This window comes from Chelonia mydas, chromosome 20 (genome assembly GCF_015237465.2).
Source record: "Chelonia mydas isolate rCheMyd1 chromosome 20, rCheMyd1.pri.v2, whole genome shotgun sequence".
Lineage (NCBI taxonomy): Eukaryota > Metazoa > Chordata > Testudines > Cheloniidae > Chelonia > Chelonia mydas.
In genome coordinates, this window is record NC_051260.2 from 3,208,829 (window position 1) to 3,228,547 (window position 19,719).

The following is a 19,719-nucleotide window of genomic DNA, read 5'->3' on the forward strand; positions in this document are numbered from 1 at the left end:
GCTGCCCTTTTGCCCTGAATCTGGAGCGAGTATCCCACTTCTCGCACCATTCTGTCACTGCACCTCCTTCCAGCCGTCCACCAGGTTGCTGTGAGGGGAACCCAACCCTCAGGGCCCCCGGGTGGTGTAAGCCGCCGGGAGCCAAGACAAGACAAAGTAGCGGGAGCTGGGAGCAGGAATCTCCACCTGCAGGGCAGGGAGCTGCCTGCGGATGGAAGGGAAGTTGCAGAGGGAAATACGTCCCTTGGAGCTAGTCCTCACCCTCCCCCAGCCCCGGGGGGCTGTGCCATGGCTGGAGCATTCAGCCCCAGATAATGATACCTTTCTGCCTTTAACTGCTGATCCTTATGTGGGAGTTAATTAGCATTCCCAGCAATTCTCTAATGGTAATTACAGCCCGGCAGCTGAGTGTGCTGAAAGCTCGTCCTAACCCGATTAGCGCCTTCGGGAGCCTGAAATTCCTTGGGAGAGAAACCTGGGGCTTGGGTGCAGGGCCCCAGGGAGTGGGGGATCTCCAGTGACTCCCGGGGGCAGAAGGCCCACAGCTCAGCTCCTTGCTTTGGCCTCAGGACGAGGGGCTGGGTTTTCCCCAGGGTTGAGATAGTCTGAAAACCAGGCCACAAGGGGCCCTTCAGGGCTCTGGGTCAGGCCTGAGGGGCACTGCAGAGCTGGAGCCCAGGGCCGGGATATCAGGGGCTCTGGGTGGGGACTGACGGGCACGGGCAGAGCTGGGGGCAGGGGGGCCGGGGCTTTTTTTTTTATTTTGCAGAAGAGGATTCACGTTGTTTTCGGAGGCTGTCTGTGGGGGGAGCGTGGGGGGGGACGGGGGCTGGGCCTTAGCCCTAGCCCTGACGGTGCCGCGCTCCCTGCCCTGTCCTGCAGCTCTCACCAGCTTCGAGGTGGTGATCCAGTACGGACTGGCGACGCCCGAGGGCCTGGCCGTGGACTGGATCGCCGGCAACATCTACTGGGTGGAGAGCAACCTGGACCAGATCGAGGTGGCCAAGCTGGATGGCACCATGCGCACCACGCTGCTGGCCGGGGACATCGAGCATCCGCGCGCCATCGCCCTCGACCCCCGCTACGGGTGGGTGGGGGGGCTGTGAGCCGGGCAGGGGCGGCCCCTGGGTCTGGGCGGGCTGCAGGCTGGCCGAGCACCCCTGGGCCCTGCCATGGGGCTGGGGTGGGCCTTCCCTGCCCAGCAGTGGCCGAAGCCCCAGTCAGAGCCGGGCGCTGGGTGGGGGGGGGTGGCACCGGGGGCGGGGGTGACTGGGGGGCCGGGGGGCCGTTGCCATGGCAATATGGAGACGATTCACCCGAAGCTGTTGGGGCCATGGCTGATGGGAGGTTAGCGACTGTCCTGAGAACGGGGGCGGGGGGCTCTCCCTGCCCCCCTCTGGCCCAGACGCGGGGGTGATTGGCTTGGAGCCACGCACCCCCTTCCCCTCCTCCCCGCTCCCCAGTGACGGGCCCTCTGACTCCTTCCCCCTGCCCCGCAGCATCCTGTTCTGGACGGACTGGGACGCCAGCCTGCCCCGCATTGAGGCGGCTTCCATGAGCGGCCAGGGCCGGCGCACCATCCACAAGGAGACGGGCTCGGGGGGGTGGCCCAATGGCCTGACCGTCGACTACCTGGAGAAACGCATCCTCTGGATCGACGCCAGGTAACCCAGGGGAGGGGGCGCAGGGTGCCCGGGGAAGAGGATCGCAGAGGGAGGGGGGCATGGGGAAGGAAATTCTGGGGGGGAGGGGAGCCCAGGGAGGAGGATCCCAGGAGAAGGGGACACGGGGGGCAGGGGCAGGAGGATCCCGGCGGGAGGGGGTCGTGGGGCACCCAGGGAGGGGGATTCCAGGGGGAGGGGGCACGGGGTGCCCCGGGAGGGAGGGAGGTGAGCCCAGGGAGGAGGATCCCAGGGGAAGGGGGCAGGGGGATGCCTGGGGCACGGGGCACTGGGCTGTGCCCCACAATCTGCCAGCCCCTCGCTCCACCCGGCTCCAGCCTCACGCCGTGCCCTTGCCCCGTGGCGGCACAGGTCGGATGCCATCTACTCGGCGCTGTACGACGGCTCGGGGCACATGGAGGTGCTGCGGGGCCACGAGTACCTGTCCCACCCCTTCGCCGTCACCCTGTACGGCGGCGAGGTCTACTGGACCGACTGGCGCACCAACACCCTGGCCAAGGCCAACAAGTGGACAGGCCACAACGTCACCGTGGTGCAGAGAACCAACACGCAGCCCTTCGACCTGCAGGTCTATCACCCGTCCCGCCAGCCGCTGGGTGAGACGCCGACACCGCGGGCAGGGGGTGCGGCCGGGGAGAGCCTGGGGGCCGCGTGGTTAGTGGGGGGGACCTGCAGGGGGGAGGGGTGCAGAACAGTGTGCAGCTTGCGTCCTAGGGAGCATTGCATGTTGGGAGCTGTAGTTCCGTGGCTTGCATCCAGGGGGTCATTGCATGCTGGGAGTTGTAGTCCCGTGGCTTGCATCCTGGGGAGCATTGCATGCTGGGGGCTGTAGTCCCGTGGCTTGCATCCAGGGTGGTGGCAGATGTCGTCTGTAGCATGCATCCCGGGGGACATTGCATGCTGGGAGCTGTAGTCTCGTTGCTTGCATCCAGGGGGACATTGCATGCTGGGAGCTGTAGTCCTGTGGCTTGTATCCAGGGGAGCATTGCATGCTGGGGGCTGTAGTCCCGTGGCTTGCATCCCAGGGAGCATTGCATGCTGGGAGGGGTAGTCCCGTGGCTTGCATCCAGGGGGATGTAGCTGCATTCCAAATGGGGCTACCCTTGGCCCCCTTTGTGCACTGTGGCCAGCAGAATCATGTATCAAAGCCTCCCCCACACACACACACACACCCCGTCTCTTTTGCTTTGAGGCCCCCGTGGTTCCTGGGCCTGGCTCTCATTGCCCTGGCCCCTCAGAGCAAGCGCCCCTGACTGGCACTGGCTGCCGGCACGTTGACGTGAGCGACCCCGGAGAATGGGGCCCAGTGGGTCTAGGGAGCTGGAGTCACTGGGCTCCACGACGTGGGCCCCGGCACCAACGCCAATGGGATCAGCAGAGGGAGCTGCACCCCCAGGCCCTGTGCAAATGGGCTGGTATCCCAGCCCGCGTCAATGTCCCTGACCCATCCCTCGGGGTGCAGGGAACAGGCCTGTCCTGGCAGGGGCTTCTCACTGACTTCCCTCCGCTCTCCCCCTCGGCCCAGCTCCCAACCCCTGCGAGGCCAACGGGGGCAAAGGACCCTGCTCCCACCTCTGCTTGATCAACTACAACCAGTCCTCCTCCTGCGCTTGCCCCCACCTCATGAAGCTGGACAAGGACAACACCACGTGTTATGGTAGGTGGGGGCCCCTTGGAGCATACGGGAGCTCTTGGCCACCCCCACCCGGCCCACTGTGACCCTGTATTACAGGGCAGGAAACAGCCTTGCCGAAGGTCACTCAGTAGGATCAGGAATAGAACCCAGGAGTCCTGGCTCCAGTCCCGCTTCACCCCCTACTGCAACCCACCACACCCCACTCCCTTCCCCTCCCCTCCCAGAGGTGGGATAGAACCCAGGAGTTCTGGTTCCCAGCCCCCCTTCACCCCCTGCTCCAACGCACCACACCCCACTCCTCTCCTAGAGCTGGGATAGAACCCAGGAGTCCTGGCTCCCAGCCCCCCTGCTCTTAAGTAGTGGACCCCACGGTCTTGGCAGTTGCAGACAAGCTCTTGGTGAAGGGAAGTGAGGGGCACATAGTGCCTCAGGGAATGGTGGGGGGAGGAAGGGAAATATGGGAGTTGAGGGGAGCGGGGCAGGGCAGGGCAGGGGGCGCGGAGCTCCGATGGGCCGCTGCGGCTGCCCCTCACCCCGTCTCTCGCGCCCCCAGAGCTGAAGAAGTTCCTGCTGTACGCGCGGCAAATGGAGATCCGGGGCGTGGACATCGACAACCCTTATTACAACTACATCATCTCCTTCACCGTGCCCGACATCGACAACGTCACGGCCGTGGACTACGACGCCCCGGAGCAGCGCATCTACTGGTCCGACGTCCGCACCCAGACCATCAAACGAGCCTTCATCAATGGCACCGGCGTGGAGACCGTCGTCTCGGCAGGTGGGGCAGCCCCCCAGCCCCCATTGCTCTGGGCAGGGGGGTGCCAGCTCTGGGGGGGGGCTCTCCCCTCTCTAACCGGCCCCTTTCCTTCCCCCTGCGGTTGGCGCCGCCCCTCTAACGACTCTCCCGTGCCCGTTGCCTTGCAGACCTGCCCAATGCTCACGGCCTCTCTGTGGATTGGGTTTCCAGAAACCTCTTCTGGACCAGCTACGACGCCAACCGGAAGCAGATCAACGTGGCCCGGCTGGACGGCTCCTTCAAGAACGCCGTGATCCAGGGGCTGGAAAAGCCGCACTGCCTGGTGGTTCACCCGCTCCAAGGGTGAGCTGCCGAGGGAGCTGGGCCCAGGGCAGGGGGGCATGAACGCACCAGGGGAAGGGGGCGCCGGGGGGGTCGTGTGTGTGTGTGGCTGGGTCCTGGCTTTCTGGGGTTGTGGGTCCCAGGGCAGGTAAATCAAGGGGACCCTCAGCCATATCAGCCCCCAGGAAGAGAACAGAAGGGCTCACTTGAGCCTCTCTGTGGGGACCAGGGCTGGGCTAGCAGGGGCTGCGGGTCATGGTTGCACGTGGGGGGAGTCGATTTGAGCGGGGACCCTAACTGCCCCCTCACCCCCCCCCCCCCCCCCCCCCATATCTGTGTGTCTTGTGCAGGAAGCTCTACTGGACGGACGGGGACAACATCAGCATTGCCAACATGGACGGCAGCAACCGCAGCTTCCTCTTCACCAACCAGAGAGGGCCTGTCGGTACGGACACCCCCCCTCCACCCCCAACAGGGGGTCACTCCCCTTCCCGTCCGTGGGGCGACAGCTAGGGCGGGGCTCAGAGCCAGGGCCCATCCCCTTCCTCTCGACGTCCCATTTCCTGCCAGCCCTTCCGGGGCCCACTGAGCCTCGTAGGGGCCCTTCCAGCCCCTGCTCCCTGCGGGCGGGGTCCGGCGGCCATTTCGTGCCCCGCTGGGATCCCCCTCTCGTGCTGCCGCTCTCTGACCCCGGGGAGCTAACGGCGACTCCCCGCCCCCCCAGGCCTGGCCATCGACTACCCGGAGAACAAGCTTTACTGGATCAGCTCCGGTGCCGGCACCATCAACCGGTGCAACCTGGACGGCAGCGGCCTGGAGGTCCTGGAGGCCATGAAGAGCCAGCTGAGCAAGGCGACTGCGCTGGCCATCATGGGTGAGAGCCGGGGGGCGGGGGACCCCCGTCAGCTGGTGACTCACCCTGTGCCTGGAGTTGGGGGGTCATGGGACACGATAGGGTGGAGCCTGGGGGATGATGGGGTGGGGGCGACCAGGGGATGAGGGGTCAGGAGTGGAGCTGGGGGGAACCGGGGGATAAGGAGCGGGGCTGGAGATGAGGGGGGTGGAGTAGGGGATAAGTGGGGGTGGAGCTGGGGGATATTGACGGGGTAGGGACTGGGGGGATGGAGCTGGGGGGAACCGGGGGATGAGGGGGCGGGGGTGGAGCAGGTGATGAGGGGGGGTGGAGAAGAGGATGGGGGGTTGGAGCTGAGGGGGATGGAGCAGGGGATGAGGGGGGGATGGAGCTGAGGGGGGGTGGAGCAGGGGATGGAGCAGGGAATGGGGGGGGTTGGAGCTGAGGGGGGTGGAGCAGGGGATGAGGGGGGGATGGAGCTGAGGGGGGTGGAGCAGGGGATGGAGCAGGGAATGGGGGGGGTTGGAGCTGAGGGGGGTGGAGCAGGGGATGGAACAGGGAATGGGGGGGGTTGGAGCTGAGGGGGGTGGAGCAGGGGATGGGGGGTTGGAGCTGAGGGGGATGGAGCAAGGGGATATTGAAGGGGTGGTGGGCCCGGCTGCCCGCTGGAGGCTGGCATTGCTGCCGGGCCCGGGGTGGGCGCTGGGCTGGGGGCACCGGAGCGCTGCTGAATCCCCGGGCCCCTCCCCTGGCAGGCGACAAGCTGTGGTGGGCCGACCAGGCCTCGGAGAAGATGGGCACCTGCAACAAGAAGGACGGGACGGGGGCGGTCGTCCTGCGTAACAGCACCACGCTGGTCATGCACATGAAGGTCTATGACGAGAGCGTCCAGCATGGTGAGTGAGCCGGGGAGGGGGCGGGGGAGGAGCGACCCCCCCCGGGGAGAGCGCGGTGGGAGGAGCAGCCCCCCCCCCCCCCCCCAAAGGAGGGCCCTTAGGGCGAAGACGTGACCCGACCACAGGAGCCGGCAGGCCCAGGTACCCGACCTGGCCATTTGGGCGCCTGGCTCAGGATTTCTTGCCCCGGTGGGTTGAGGGGGCGACACGGCGGCCGGCTCCGCGCTGTGGTTGGGGGATTGATGTGTGGGGCCTGGCACTGCCGGGGGTCCCTGGGCCCCGCTGCTGGCTGGAAGCGCCCAGCGCCAGGTGGGGCTGGTGCTGGGATCTGGGGGTTGCTCTGGCCATCCGGCGCCCCGGCTGAAATCCCCGTCGTGCCGGCGGGTGCCGCTCTGGCCGTCTGGCGATGGCTCTGGCGTCCAGCTGGCGGCGTGTGGCCGAGCGAGCAGGTCCCAGGACGGGGGGGGGTGTCTCGAAGCGCTTGTGGCTGTTGCGGGGGTCAGATCAGGATCTGCCTTGGCCACGCGGCGCAAACCCAGGCCCCCGGCCACCCCTGACGCGCTCCCTTCTCTCGCCCAGGTACCAACCCCTGCAGCGTGAACAACGGCGACTGCTCGCAGCTCTGCCTGCCCACCTCGCCCACCACCCGTTCCTGCATGTGCACGGCCGGCTACAGCCTCAAGAGCGGGCAGCAGTCCTGCGAGGGTGAGTCCGCCTGCCCCGGCCCCCCCCCGGCACTGGCGCTTCCTCCTGGGTTCCTCGTGGGGCCGCCTGCATGCCGACCTTCGCCAGCCCCGTCTGGTGGCCAGGGGAGCAGAGGAGAGATGGTGGCGTTTGCCCAGTGGCGGGGCCTCCTTCTCTGTCCGGCTCCCATGGAGCGGGGCAGGACGCCCGCTCGAGGAGGGGCCCGGGGGACCGTAGCAGCCGCTGGGGAGCAAGACACGCCAGGAGTTTGCAGCTGAGCGAGGAGGAGATGGCGGCGCCTGGCCTCGGGGCCGGCCGGTTTCCCTTCCCCAGGCCTCGCTCCCCGCTGGCTTCCCCCCTTCGTTCCCCGTTCTCCCGGCGAATCGCAGCGAGGGACGGAGACCACCCCGACCCCCTGTTGGACGGGGCCGCGGCCACAGCTGGGCTCAGCAGCCAGCACTGCCGCTGGTCTTGCAGCGAGGGGCCCGTGTCAGGCAGCAGGGCCAGAGAGCGTTGGGGGCGGGGGTTGGGGGGGACACGCGCCAGGGCTTGCCCAAGTGGCGGGGGACGAGGCTGGAGCGTCTGTCCCCCAAGAGCCAAGCCCTGCTAAGGCATCTCAGCCTGGGTGTCTGCAGAGCCCAGGCACTTGGGAGCTCTGCCCAGGGGGTTCGGGCCAGGTCCTGATCACGCCTTCCAGCAGCTCCCCACGGCCAGGGCTCTCCAGCGTCACTCCACGCCTTCCTTTCTGGGGTCCCCGTTAGGGGCTCAGCCTTCTCTGAAAAATCCAGGTCTTTAAAGGGGGCTTCAGTCAAGCCCCCAGAATGGCCCGTCGCTCCTGAAATACTTGGCTCGTGGGTTGACGTCCTGCCTGCGAGCCCGGTAGGCTGGGAACGGCGCAGGGCGTGGAATTGCAGACGGGTGAATTCAGCCTGCAGCCGCTGGAGACTGGCGCTTGGTTCGACAAGAAGCAGCTGGGTGGTGCTGGCAGGGGGTGGCTGGGTGCTGGGGTGGGGCGAATGGCGGGTGCTGGTGACGGGGAGCTGTCAGAGGGCAAGGTGAGGAGGGGGATTTGATCCCAGCGACGGGGCTCAGCCTGAAGCCGGGATGAGCCAGGGAGGAGATAGCTCAGCTTAGCCGGATCCGCAGCCCAAGGGCAGTGGGTCAGGCTCTGAGCTCAATCGCTTGTCTGTGGGGGCTGCTGGGAGCCCAGGGTCTGACCCCCTTCCCCATGGGTACGGCTGGAATAACGGAGGGGATGGGGGGGGTCCTTCCCACCTGCATGGAACTGAGGGGTGAAGAGAGGGGTGTCCTGGCAACGCAGCCCACTGGGCCCCAGATCCCCTGCTCCCCCTCCTCCCGCCTGCAGAGCTAAACCGGTGACAGCTGCCTTCGCTTTCGCCCACGGCTCCCATGCGTCAGTTTACCCAGTGAGCCGGGAGGTGGGCGTGGGGGGGGGGGGGCGCGCTGGGGAGGCACGTGTGGTTATGCCTCATGCTGCCTCTGACCCATCACAGACCCTCCCCCCGTCCCAGCACAGCCCAGCCTCGGTGCTGCTGGGACACGGGCTGGGCTGCCAGGAGCCCCTTCTCCACGGCTCTGCTCAGCCCTCGGGAAGCCGCTGCCCTTTCCCCGCAGCCCAGCGGCTCCCTGGCTCCCCTGCGCTGGCAGAGACTCCGGCCTGACTGTCCCCTTGCCTTGGCAGGCGTGGGCTCCTTCCTGCTGTACTCGGTGCATGAGGGGATCCGCGGCATCCCCCTGGATCCCAACGACAAGTCGGACGCCCTGGTGCCCGTGTCCGGGACCTCGCTGGCCGTGGGGATCGATTTCCACGCGGGTGAGAGCCGCCGTGGGCCCCTCTTCGGCCACCACGGACACGGTCTTCTCGTAGACCAGGCTTCGGCCGCCTGACCGGAGCACGACGAACGCCCTGCTGGAGATTGGAGGGGAGGCAATGTCCCTCCCTGCTGCCAGGCAATGCCGGGAGCAGTCCCTTTGCCGCTCCGTGCCCCAGTTTCCCCCGTGGCATGATGGGGGTGGTGACGCCGACCAGGGTGGGCAGGGCGGCTGAGCTAGCTGGGGAAAGGCTAGGAGGCGCTGGAGATGCGGAGCGGTGTCTCTGGGCGGCCCTCACCCCCACCCTCTTCAGCTCCGGAACAGTGGCCGATAGGCGCGAGGTTTAATGAGGCCTTAGCCAGAGCCCTGCAACCTGCGGTGTCCGGAGCCTTGTCCCCAAGCCCCATAGCTCCTAAGGTGCCCCCCCCTCGCTGCCCCGTAGTATCTGCAGCCCCGCCCAGTATCCTGTTTCCGGCGTATCTTCCCTATTGCATGAGCGCCCCCAGCTGGTGAGATTTGTGCAGAACATGCCACCCGCTGTCCACTGCCCCGGCCCTCTTGCTGCCTGCCTGACCCCCCTGCCCGCTCTGCCCCCTAGAGAACGATACCATCTACTGGGTGGACATGGGGCTCAGCACCATCAGCCGGGCCAAACGCGACCAGACGTGGCGGGAGGACGTGGTCACCAACGGGATCGGGCGCGTGGAAGGCATCGCGGTGGACTGGATAGCAGGTGAGGCGCGTTCCTGGGTCCCCCGGGCTCCGGCCCTGCAGGGAGGGGAGCCGCGTGCCGGCACGGCTGGGAGTGGGGCCTGGCTCACAGGGCGTCACTGTCGCCCGCCCCAGGAAACATCTACTGGACAGACCAAGGCTTCGACGTCATCGAGGTGGCCAGGCTGAACGGGTCGTTCCGCTACGTCGTCATCTCGCAGGGGCTGGACAAGCCTCGGGCCATCACGGTGCACCCGGAGAAAGGGTGAGGCGCCCCTGGGGGGCCGGGTTGGACTCAAGGAAAGCTGTACAGGTCTCAGCCACTGGGGTCAGGCTAGGAGCCCAGACTCCTGGGTTCAGTTCTCAGCTCTGGGGCTGGGGGTCCTTTAATTACGGTACTCCCCAGCAGTGGCTCTAGTGTGGTCAGGACTCCTGGGTTCTATCCCCAGTGCTGAGGGAGAAGTAGGGTCTAGTGAATTAAAGCAGGGGGGCTGGATTCTGTCCCCAGGTCTGGGAGGGGAGTGGGGTCTGCTGGGTTAGAGCAGGATGGGGGTGAGTAGGAGCCAGGACTCCTGGGTTCTGTCCCCAGGTCTGGGAGGGGAGTGGGGTCTGCTGGGTTAGAGCAGGATGAGGGTGAGTAGGAGCCAGGACTCCTGGGTTCTCTCCCCAGCTCAGGCCCTGACTTCATGTAGAACCTTGCCCTGTCCTGAGGATCAGGCCCAAAGCGGCTGCTGGTTCTGGGTGCCCGTTTTGTGATACCCTGGGCCTCGTTTTCAGAGGTGCTGAACACCCACAGCTTCCCCCGACTGCAGCTGGACTTGAGGGGCTCAGCGCTTCTGACAGTCCAGCCCAAGGCATCGCAGACTGGGTTCCCAAAACCAGCGGCTGCTTTCGGGAACATTGGTCTGAGGGCCCTGCCCTGAGCCATGGAGGGGGGATCTGATGTCAGACATGGGGTGGGCGCCTGGACTGCCAGACACCCAGGCCCACCCCTCGACTGCAACAAGCTCCAGGCATCCAGGACCCCAAAGGTTTTGAGAGTGCCAGGGGGCAGGGGAGGGGGGCGATCCAAGGGTGGGGGGCAAGTGCACAGCTGGGTCACTGGGTGCCCCTGCAGGTACCTGTTCTGGACCGAGTGGGGCCAGTACCCCCGCATCGAACGCTCCCGCCTGGATGGAACAGAACGGATGGTCCTGGTCAACGTGAGCATCAGCTGGCCCAACGGGATATCGGTCGACTACCAGGTACGGCGGCCGCCGTTGGTTGCGGCGCTGGTCATGGATGCAGGCGGGTGTACAGGAGCAGCTGTCGGGTCAGGTGGATCAGAGCCACGGTGGCCCATCCCAAGAGGGGCAGGATACCAGGCGTGCAGCAGTTGTCAGTGGGTCGGGAGCACCCTGCAGTGGGAGGGACTGGAGGGATGTGGAGCTCTGCGTGCAGTCGTACGCAGCCGGGGCACTCAGATCTCAGTCCCTCCTGCTGACCGGCACGGTCCCATTGTTTCCTGGTGCTGCCCCGTCTCTCTGCATCCATCTCCTGTATGTAGGTGGTAAGGTCTGTGGGGCAGGGACCTGGGCTCCTGGTGTGTCGATAAGACAAAGAACATTGTCTAGGGCTTTGCCCTTCCAACTGCGTGCGTCCCAGCGCTGGGAGATGCGCTTGCTCCCTCTTCTTTCTTTCCCTCCCCCTCCGCCCCACGGAGCTGTAACCGAGCGGGGCGGGGTGCCTCCCCCTCCAGGACGGGAAGCTGTACTGGTGCGACGCTCGGACGGACAAGATCGAACGGATCGACCTGGAGACGGGCGAGAACAGGGAGGTCGTCCTGTCCAGCAACAACATGGACATGTTCTCGGTGTCGGTCTTCGAGGATTACATCTACTGGAGTGACCGGTACGGCTCCCTCCCCACCGCGCTGCAGAGCCTGCGGGGGGGGCGACGGGGGGGGGATCTGGAGGTGTTATGCAAATGAGGCAGTGCCCCCGCTTTAAATTTACATATCATCTGCATAAATTGCAATAATTCCCGGCATGCTCCCCATCTCGTCTGAGGCCAAAGAGATGGCAGCCCCGGGGGTCCTCCAGCGCGCTGAACCATAGAGACTGCTGTCTAGAGGATACCCCCGAACCCCCCGCAGCCATAGAGCCACAGCGCTGGGCAGGGCCATGGCTAGAGCAGCTGCCTGCCCAGTGCCGCTCTGCCCTCGCCAGTGCTGGAGCTCTATGGCCGCTGGGCATGGAGGCCAGAGCTACACTCTAGGCAGGGCTCTGTGGTGTGGAGTCCTGGAGGACTCACCTGAGAGCTTGGTCTCCAAAGAGCTGGCTAGAGTGGCTGCCTAGGTAGTGCCGCTCTAGCCATGACGCTGCAGCTCTGTGGTTGTGGGAGGATTGGGGCTGTGCTCTAGACGTGGGTCTCTATGGTTCAGGGAGCTGGGGGGAGTGTCCCTGGGGGTCTCTATGGTTTGGAGGCCTGGGGGTTCCCTAGGGGTCTCCACGGTTCAGAGTTGAGGCCTGTGTCCATAGAGATCCAGCCTAGAGCGCCTCCCCTGGACCCCCCCTGCACCTGCACACACACTTCCAGGGAAATGGGAGGGGGATGCCAGTACCCAGGAGGGGGCATCTGAAGCCGCCTGGTCTATCCGGGCGCTGAACAGCTCAGGGGTGGGGGGTTGAGCTCCATGGAGACTCCCCCGCCCCTCCGGTCCCCCAGGCCTGGCCATGGGCTGCTCTGGGGCTGCGAGTGAGCGAATGACATTTGTGAGATGCTGACCTGTGTGTGTGTGTGAGATTGGGGGTGTAAGGTATGTGTGTAATCCCGGGTGTGGGGGTGTACGGGGAGTGGGTGTGTCAGCATGTCTGTCGGGCGTGGGTGCAGGGGGTATGTATAATTCCGGGGCAGTGGTGCATGAGATCCAGGAGGGCGGTGGGGGACCAGGGCGTGTGCACGTGGGCGGGTCGCGGCTGGTCACGGCTGGCGGGCGCTGTCCCCGCCGCCTGCAGTGACGTGTCACGCCCTGCGATGCCTCCAGCTCACTGACCTCGCTCCTCTTCTAGGACCCACGCCAACGGGTCCATCAAAAGGGGCAGCAAGGACAACGCCACGGAGTCGGTGTCTCTGAGGACCGGGATAGGGGTGCAGCTGAAGGACATCAAAGTGTTCAACCAAGCCAGGCAAAAGGGTATGTTGGGGCCGGTGTGCGCAGCATGACCCCTGCCTGGGGCTGAGCGGCCGGGCCCCTCACTTTCCTCTGGGGGGGATTCAGTGCTACTGAGGGGGGGGCGTCTGCAGGCGGGAGCACCGGTAGAGGTTTGAAGGAACCTGTTGGCTTGTCTGTTCTCACGGAGGGAATTTTAATCTTGTCCCTGTTTGCAAAGGCTGGGAATTCTCTTGGCGGGGGGGGGCTGGATCTGGAGGGGATATTTGGAAAAATGAGCGAAGTGCAACCCCACGCACAAGGCAGAGGGGTTCACGCACCCAAACACGTTCCCACTCAGAGTCACACGTGTGCCCCCTGACACACACGAGGAGTCTCGCACTCACACGAAAGCAGCCCCAGGTTATGTCTCCGCTATAGGCATCCCCTGTATCCCCATTGCGCAGGCTGACGGAAGGGCCTTTGTCCCTGGTGTACAAATGCCACCTCCCCACACGAGTCGCTGCCCCGACGGAAGCAGCCTTGCGTCTACACTGGCTTTGGTTCAGCACAGCTGCGTTGGTTTCACGTCGCTACGTCGACCTGACTTTTGAGTGTCGATTGAGTCCCAGAGTGTGTTCCGAGAACTCCCGCTCGCTTTCCCGCAGCGATTTCACCCCGCAGCTGCCTGCCCCCGCCAGCCCTCCGCTTTGGGTGGAATCAGGTGTTGCCCCCGCCCTTCTCTGGGAAAGTGGGGGAGCCGCGTTCTCTGTGCCGCAGCGTATAGTCCGTATGGTCCTCGAAAGTGGGGCATGGGGGCCTCCTCCAGACTTTAGAGCCCACATGCCCCCCCCCCGGTCTGCCACCCAAGCCCCCCACCCACTCTGTGCGGGGTTTAATCCGTATTCTCCTCCCCCCAGGCACCAACGTCTGTGCCCAGAACAACGGCGGCTGCCAGCAGCTGTGTCTGTTCCGTGGCAACGGGCAGCGGACGTGCGCCTGTGCCCACGGCATGCTCGCCGAGGATGGGGTGAGCTGCCGGGACTACGATGGCTACCTGCTCTACTCCGAGCGCACCATCCTCAAGAGCATCCACCTGTCGGACGAGAGCAACCTCAATGCGCCCGTCAAGCCCTTCGAGGACGCCGAGCACATGAAGAATGTCATCGCCCTGGCCTTCGACTACCGCGCCGGCGTTGCAGGCAGCAACCGCATCTTCTACAGCGACATCCACTTCGGCAACATCCAGCAGATCAGCGACGACGGCACCGGGCGCAAGACCATCGTGGAGAGTGAGTCCCCTGGGCCCTCCCTCTCCGCCTCCTCCATCCCCTCTTCCTCTTCCTCCCTCTCTCCCCTCCCTCCCGCTCCTCTCTCTCTCCCCTTCTTCCTCCCCTCCCTCCATCTCTCCCCTCTCTCCTCCCCTTCCTCTGTCCCCTCCTCCTCCCCTTCCTCCCTTCCCTCCTCTTGGTCCTCTGTCTCTCCCCTCCTCCTGCCCTTCCTCCCTCCCCTCCTCCTCTTTCTGCCTCTTTCTCTCCACTCCTCATCCTCTTCCTCCCTCTCTCCCCCCCTCCTCGTCCCTTTCGTCCATCTCCATATCGCAGTGTAAGGATTCCAGTGTAAAGCGTGTTATGGGGGAAGGGGCAATTGTTCAGGGATTGGCTGGCAATTTTCTGCCCTGAGCTCTAGAACCCCTGTGGGGGCATGTCCTGAGTGCCATCCCCATGGGTTTGTTCTAGAGCGGGGTGGCTGGAACATGGGGTGCGGGGGGAGGTGACGGGCTCCAGAACGTGGGAGGCACTGGTGAAGGATGCCGGTGGCCTGGGCTCACCGTGTCCTGGGGTTCTAGAGTGTGGGGGGCAGGCAGGTGGCAGGGGCCTCCAGAATGAGGGGTCTCCATGTCCTGGGGCTCTAGAGTGTGGGGGAGGGGTACATCCCGGTTTCCATCGTGCGGGGATCCCCGCATCCCAGATCAGTGAGGGCCGCCTCCCTGCAGCATGCCGGTCCTTCCAGTGGGCGTGTCCAGGGACAGACCCCATCCTCCATCGCTTTCCCATCCTGCAGCCTCCGGGGATCCGGCCCGAGGGCGGCACTGCCCCGCTGTGGCAGGGCCCGTCTTGCCGGCTCTGGCTTCCCTTGGTGTTGGATTCCCCAGCCTGGAGTTTTTATCCTTGAAATTGTTTCCGTCCCCAGGCAGATCTGCCGCCTTCCCTGCCACCTGAGGCACTTTTGTCTTTCCCGAGAGACATAGCGAGGCTGGCGGCTGGCGTGCCAGCCCGATGGCTCACGCTCAAGCCCTGCTCTGGGCGCAGCTAGAGACGCCCCCTTTGCCCTCAGAGCAGCTGCTGCCCAGGGCTCACGATTCAGGGACAGAGCCAGCTTCGGCAGGAGAGTCCAGGGCAGAGCCTCAGCTGGCATAGCTCCATTGACTCTAAGAGACCATTTACACCCGCTGTGGCTCCACCTCCCTTTGTGAGTGTCTCCATCCGTGTGTGTGTCCGTGTGTGTGCATGAGCGCCTCTCCGTCTGTGTGCATCCCTGTGTGTCTCCCTACGAGTGTATGTGTCTCTGCGTCCATGTGTGTGCATCCGTGTGTGTGTGTCTGTACACGTGTGTCCGTGTGTGTGTGTGAGCATCTCTCCATCTGTGTGCATCTGTGTGTGCGTGTCCATGTGTGCGCATGAGCGTGTCTCCATCCGTGTGCGTGCATGTCTCTCCGTCCATGTCTGTGAACATCTCCATCTGTGTCCGTGTGTGTAAATATCTCCATCCGTGTGCGTGAGTGTCTCCGTCCGTCTGTGCGCATCTTCGTCCGTCCGTGCATGGGCATTTCCCAGGAGATGAGGCCCCATGGCACATCTTGACAGCTCTCTGTTTGCGTTACATTTACAAGACAAAGCCACTCAGCCTGAACAAGCCCCTGGCCTCCCGAGCTGCCGCTCACCCCGAAACCCTCGGCTTGCACTTGATTAGCTTTATTGGTTCCCACAGCTGTCACCGTGTGCGTGGCCAGCTCCGCACCGCTAGGGTAAAACTCCACCCAGCGTCATAAACTCATTAATAAGCTTATTTACATTCACAATGAGCTTGCACCATGTTTATTGCTTGGGCCGGGAAAGCGGTTGATGTTGATTGCAGCTGGGGGAGCGAAGGATTTGGTGGGTCAGTCTGCGCTGTGGGAGGTGCCTTGCGGTTAAGGCACTGGACTGCTGTGGAGGAGAGCTGAGTTCAGGTCCTACCTTTGCTACAGACCCCCTGGACGTCCTGGGGCCCATTACTTCCCCTCTCTTGGCTCAGTGTCCCCATCTGTAAAATGGGAATAATCATCCATCCTTCAGCTGTCTAGACTGAGCTCGTCAGAGGAGGGGCTGTGTGTACAGCCCCCAGCACAGTGGGACCTGGGCTTGGCTGCAGCTCCAGGCATGGCCGTAATAACGCTGCTTATGAACATGAAGGACCTAGAGCAGGAGTGTGACTGGGAGCTGAACTCCGTCTTGGCCTGCAACACCCCATTCCTGTCCTGGGCCGCGTTGCCCCCTCTCAGCAGCCAAGGGAGGAGACAGAGCAAGGCCCAGTTTGCTCCTGATCCACAGAAGAGCAAATGCAAATTGTAGCTGCCCTTCTCTGTGCCGGGGGCTGGTGTGTGCCAGCTGCCAGTCGCCGATTGCTCAACCCAAGGGCAGAGAGGGGGTAACCCTACCAAGGAAGGCCCAGCATAGCCTCTTCCGGGGTGCTGCAGCCCAGATCAGAGCAGTGGATGAGCCAGCGCCTGTGCGCAGTGGAGCTCCTGCCAGGCTCCTTCTGCTCCATCGTTTCTCCCTCTCTCTTCCTTGGGAGAACAGGAAGTGCTGCCCCCCAGAGGCTGCTAAGGCTGCGGCTCGTTTCCCCTGAGTCACCGGCCTCACCATATTCCGCAGCCTCTTCCCGCAGAGCCCGCGCGTCGCTCTGGAACTGCCTGGCCATGAAGATGTAGACGGCTGGTTTGGCCACGGTGGAGGCCGACGTCAGGAACCAGCACAGAGCGGGGAGGGCCCCGTGGGAGCTGGCCAGGCCCTGGAGCAGCGGAGTGTAGGACAAGCCAGCTGCAGCAGGAACAGCACCCTTGCCAGGCGGGCGTTGTATTTGTCCAGGCAGAGGGCCCTAGGTGCCCCAGGATCTTGGCCTGCATGGTGGAGGTGACAGCCGGTGGGATGGCAAAGGTACAGAAGAAAAGGGGCAGGGCATGTGCCCGTTGGCCGGCCCCGGGGAGGACCACGAAGCAGAAGGATTGGCTTGCGCACGAGTGGAGGAGCAGCCAGAGCTGCGGTGTGCACCCAGATGTCAGCGACTGCTGTGGGCGGATAGCACGCCAGCTGGCCGCGATAGGCCCTGCAGGGATGCGCCACAGCCAGGGAGCAGTGCACGGCCAGGGCCGTCAGGGTGAAGGCGGTGGCGGAGGAGCTGGCCACGCCCACGCAATGCAGGAGCTTGCAGAGGTCATCCCCCAAGAGCCGCGCTTGCAGGGTGGCTGGGGCACGTCCGCCGGGCTGAGGTCGAGCAGCACCATGCCGGCGCACCAGGCGCTTCAGGAGGACGGCAAACGCCAGCCCGTGGCCGGCCACGCCAGCCAGGAAGAGCGCCCCGTCCACGACAGGCACGAGGACTGGCTGGACGCCCCAGCGAAGCCCTCTAGGGAGGGGATAGTGCTCCGTTCTTCCCAGGCCCAGGTCTTCCTCTCGCCTGCTGTGCTTACGGCAGCCTGCAGCCTCCCTCCTGGCTCCTCCGCCCAGCTCCAGCCCCTGCCAGCCCCCTCTGCTCGCACCGGCCTCCCACGCCCTGGCTGTTCCCCTCCCAGCGTCTGCATGCTGGGTGTGGGGCTGTTGGTAAGTCACCGTTGCACTGTGGCTGTAGGGTCGAACCGAAGCCCCACACGTGCCGTGGGGTGCTGCTTGGCATCTCTTGGAGAGCCCCACTCCCTGTATCCTCCGCCACACGCCTTCCCCAGATCTCCACCACAGTTCACCCTGCGTTGCCCCGCTTACTGAAAGCCTAAGCTAGGCTCCTCTTTTCAAAGCTGTCCTCCCCTGCCCAGCCTGCTGGATTCTCCGCAGCAAGGCCGTTTGCAGAACAAAAAGTATCACAGACCCTTCTGGAAGCAGTCCCTAGCACGGCACGGAGCCGTTTGCTGCCAGGCGCGTCCCGAGTAGGTCGGAGCGAAGAGCAAACTCCAGCCATGTGCGCCCACCCCGATTCACCGTTTCGGAGCTAGGTCACGCTGCACAGGCCGGCTGCTGTTCACCGTGCAGCAGCCCCGGAGGGACCCAGCCAGTGCCGTGCGCCCAGCGGGACAAGCTGCAGTCGGCTGCATGCAAATCCCCAGCACCGCATGAATATTAAACCCCTCGTCACCGCTCTCCTTCCTGTCCCCTTGCCAGCCCTGGATAATTAAAGGCCCAAGGGTGCTTGAGATCGTCCTGATTGTTGTGTGCGTCTCGTTTACATTATTAAAGTGCAGGGCTTAGCGGGGACTAAGTGTCTGTCTCCGTGGAGCGGGGGCGGGGGCAGCAGCTGAGTCCCCCGTGCCCCATTCGCTCTTCAAACACTGACTCGAGGCACGGCTCCCTTCAGAGACGGTCGCATTCGCTCCTCCTGTTCATTAGCTTCGCTAGATGAGCTGCACAAACCCGGCCGTGCCTGGCCGGTTAACTCCAAAGCGCCTGGTGCCCGCCGTGGATCCCGGCTCGTTGGGCTCTGCGGCGGCTGTGCCGACCGGTGCCCTGCTCACAGCACTGGCTAGCTCAGGGATGCTGCCTGGTTGTGCGTCGGGCTGGAGGTGGGGAAATGAAAGCCCTTGCTCATGACGAGAGCGGAGGGGGAGAGGAGAGGGTGGGGGTGCTTCAGGTGGCGGTGCCGGCCTCGGGTATCCTTGCCGGGCACTGAGCATGGAGGGCTGGTCTCGAGCCTTCCGCCGCTGCAGGCCTGGGGGTTCATGGAGATTTGAAAGGGTCGGCGGGTTGCTGCAGCATTTCAGTAACATCAGAAATATCTCCATGGCTTTGCAGTCCCCAGGCCCTCGACAGAGAAGGCACATGCAGGGCCTGCCCCCTTCTACGGTGCCGCGGGCCCTGGAGACGTGCCATGGGCAGAGAAGTCAGGGCCTTGGTTTTGAAGTCTGTGCTTCCCTAGGGTGATGGCAGTGAAGGGCGGGGGGTGGGGGGAGCAGCAGGTTGGCACTTGACCTTGTAGCTCCAGGGGCTCTGCTGTTTCATGCCTGATGCCATGAACCCTGAGCCGTCTGTGACTCCAGCCTGAATTACCCACTGCTGCTGTTAGCTTGTGTCCCCCTGCTCCGTTTCCCTGCTGTCTGGTGTGTCGTGACCGAAGTGGTGGCCCACGTAGAGGATAACAGCTCTACTACTGCTCCGGCCCGATGGAGTTCTCCTGTAGCTCCGGGGCGGGGGCCTGCGCTCTGAGTGCCGAAGGTCCCAGTTTCCAGTCCGCTGGCAGGCTGGAGCAGGGAGGAGACGGCTCAGAAACATCTGGAGGTGGCACAGCTGGGCGCTGAGTGTGGGGAACGGCCTGACTAGCGAATCTCATCCCACTCTGTGTCTCCCCCCTGCAGATGTGGGCTCAGTGGAGGGGCTGGCGTACCACCGGGGCTGGGACACGCTGTACTGGACCAGCTACACCACGTCCACCATCACGCGGCACACGGTGGATCAGAGCCGCCTGGGGGCCTTCGAGCGGGAGACGGTCATCACCATGTCGGGAGACGATCACCCCCGAGCCTTCGTGCTGGACGAGTGCCAGAAGTAAGCGCTGGAGCCTTGTGCAGGCGAGCGGAGCCGCCGTCCTGGAGACGGACAGCCTGTGCACAGAGCTGGAGGGAGAGCCCCCTGCCGCAGGCCTCAGCCTGGCTCCCCCGTTGCCGGGGCCTCGGGGGTATGAGCAGTCTCCCTGGGCCTGCTGGGGGTTTGCCCTCTCGAGGGGGTCACTGGTGGGTTTCCCCAGCTGCTGGGACCGGTTTCCTGGCGGGCTCTCTAGTCTCGTCCCTGTTACTGCCCCTCCCATCCTACCGGGCCATATCCCTGTAAATGCACCAGCAGCCCCATTCAGCCCAGAGCCTGGGGGGATCCCGCAGTGAGCAGGGAATAGCAACGGGGGGCTGGGGAACCCATGGGCTGCAGCTTGGAGCTCCCCAGTCCCAGAGGCCTGGCGGGCCGGCCCCAGGGGG

The 19,719-nt window shown here is 64.7% G+C and overlaps 1 protein-coding gene across 3 annotated transcripts in view; it reads left to right on the top strand.

Moving 5' to 3' along the window:
- Nucleotides 1-19,719, top strand: part of LRP1 (LDL receptor related protein 1) — a 177,105-nt gene that overhangs the window by 121,806 nt on the left and 35,580 nt on the right. For all 3 annotated transcript variants that reach the window (XM_037883672.2, XM_037883673.2, XM_043532632.1), the window contains exons 25-42: nt 883-1,087; nt 1,500-1,664; nt 2,034-2,278; nt 3,208-3,339; nt 3,872-4,099; nt 4,246-4,420; nt 4,750-4,844; nt 5,124-5,273; nt 6,008-6,148; nt 6,728-6,853; nt 8,535-8,666; nt 9,264-9,398; nt 9,512-9,641; nt 10,494-10,620; nt 11,115-11,266; nt 12,427-12,551; nt 13,427-13,798; nt 19,108-19,297. In XM_037883672.2, coding sequence (XP_037739600.1) covers nt 883-1,087; nt 1,500-1,664; nt 2,034-2,278; nt 3,208-3,339; nt 3,872-4,099; nt 4,246-4,420; nt 4,750-4,844; nt 5,124-5,273; nt 6,008-6,148; nt 6,728-6,853; nt 8,535-8,666; nt 9,264-9,398; nt 9,512-9,641; nt 10,494-10,620; nt 11,115-11,266; nt 12,427-12,551; nt 13,427-13,798; nt 19,108-19,297 — 3,025 coding nt within the window. The remainder of the gene's footprint in view (nt 1-882; nt 1,088-1,499; nt 1,665-2,033; nt 2,279-3,207; nt 3,340-3,871; nt 4,100-4,245; nt 4,421-4,749; nt 4,845-5,123; nt 5,274-6,007; nt 6,149-6,727; nt 6,854-8,534; nt 8,667-9,263; nt 9,399-9,511; nt 9,642-10,493; nt 10,621-11,114; nt 11,267-12,426; nt 12,552-13,426; nt 13,799-19,107; nt 19,298-19,719) is intronic.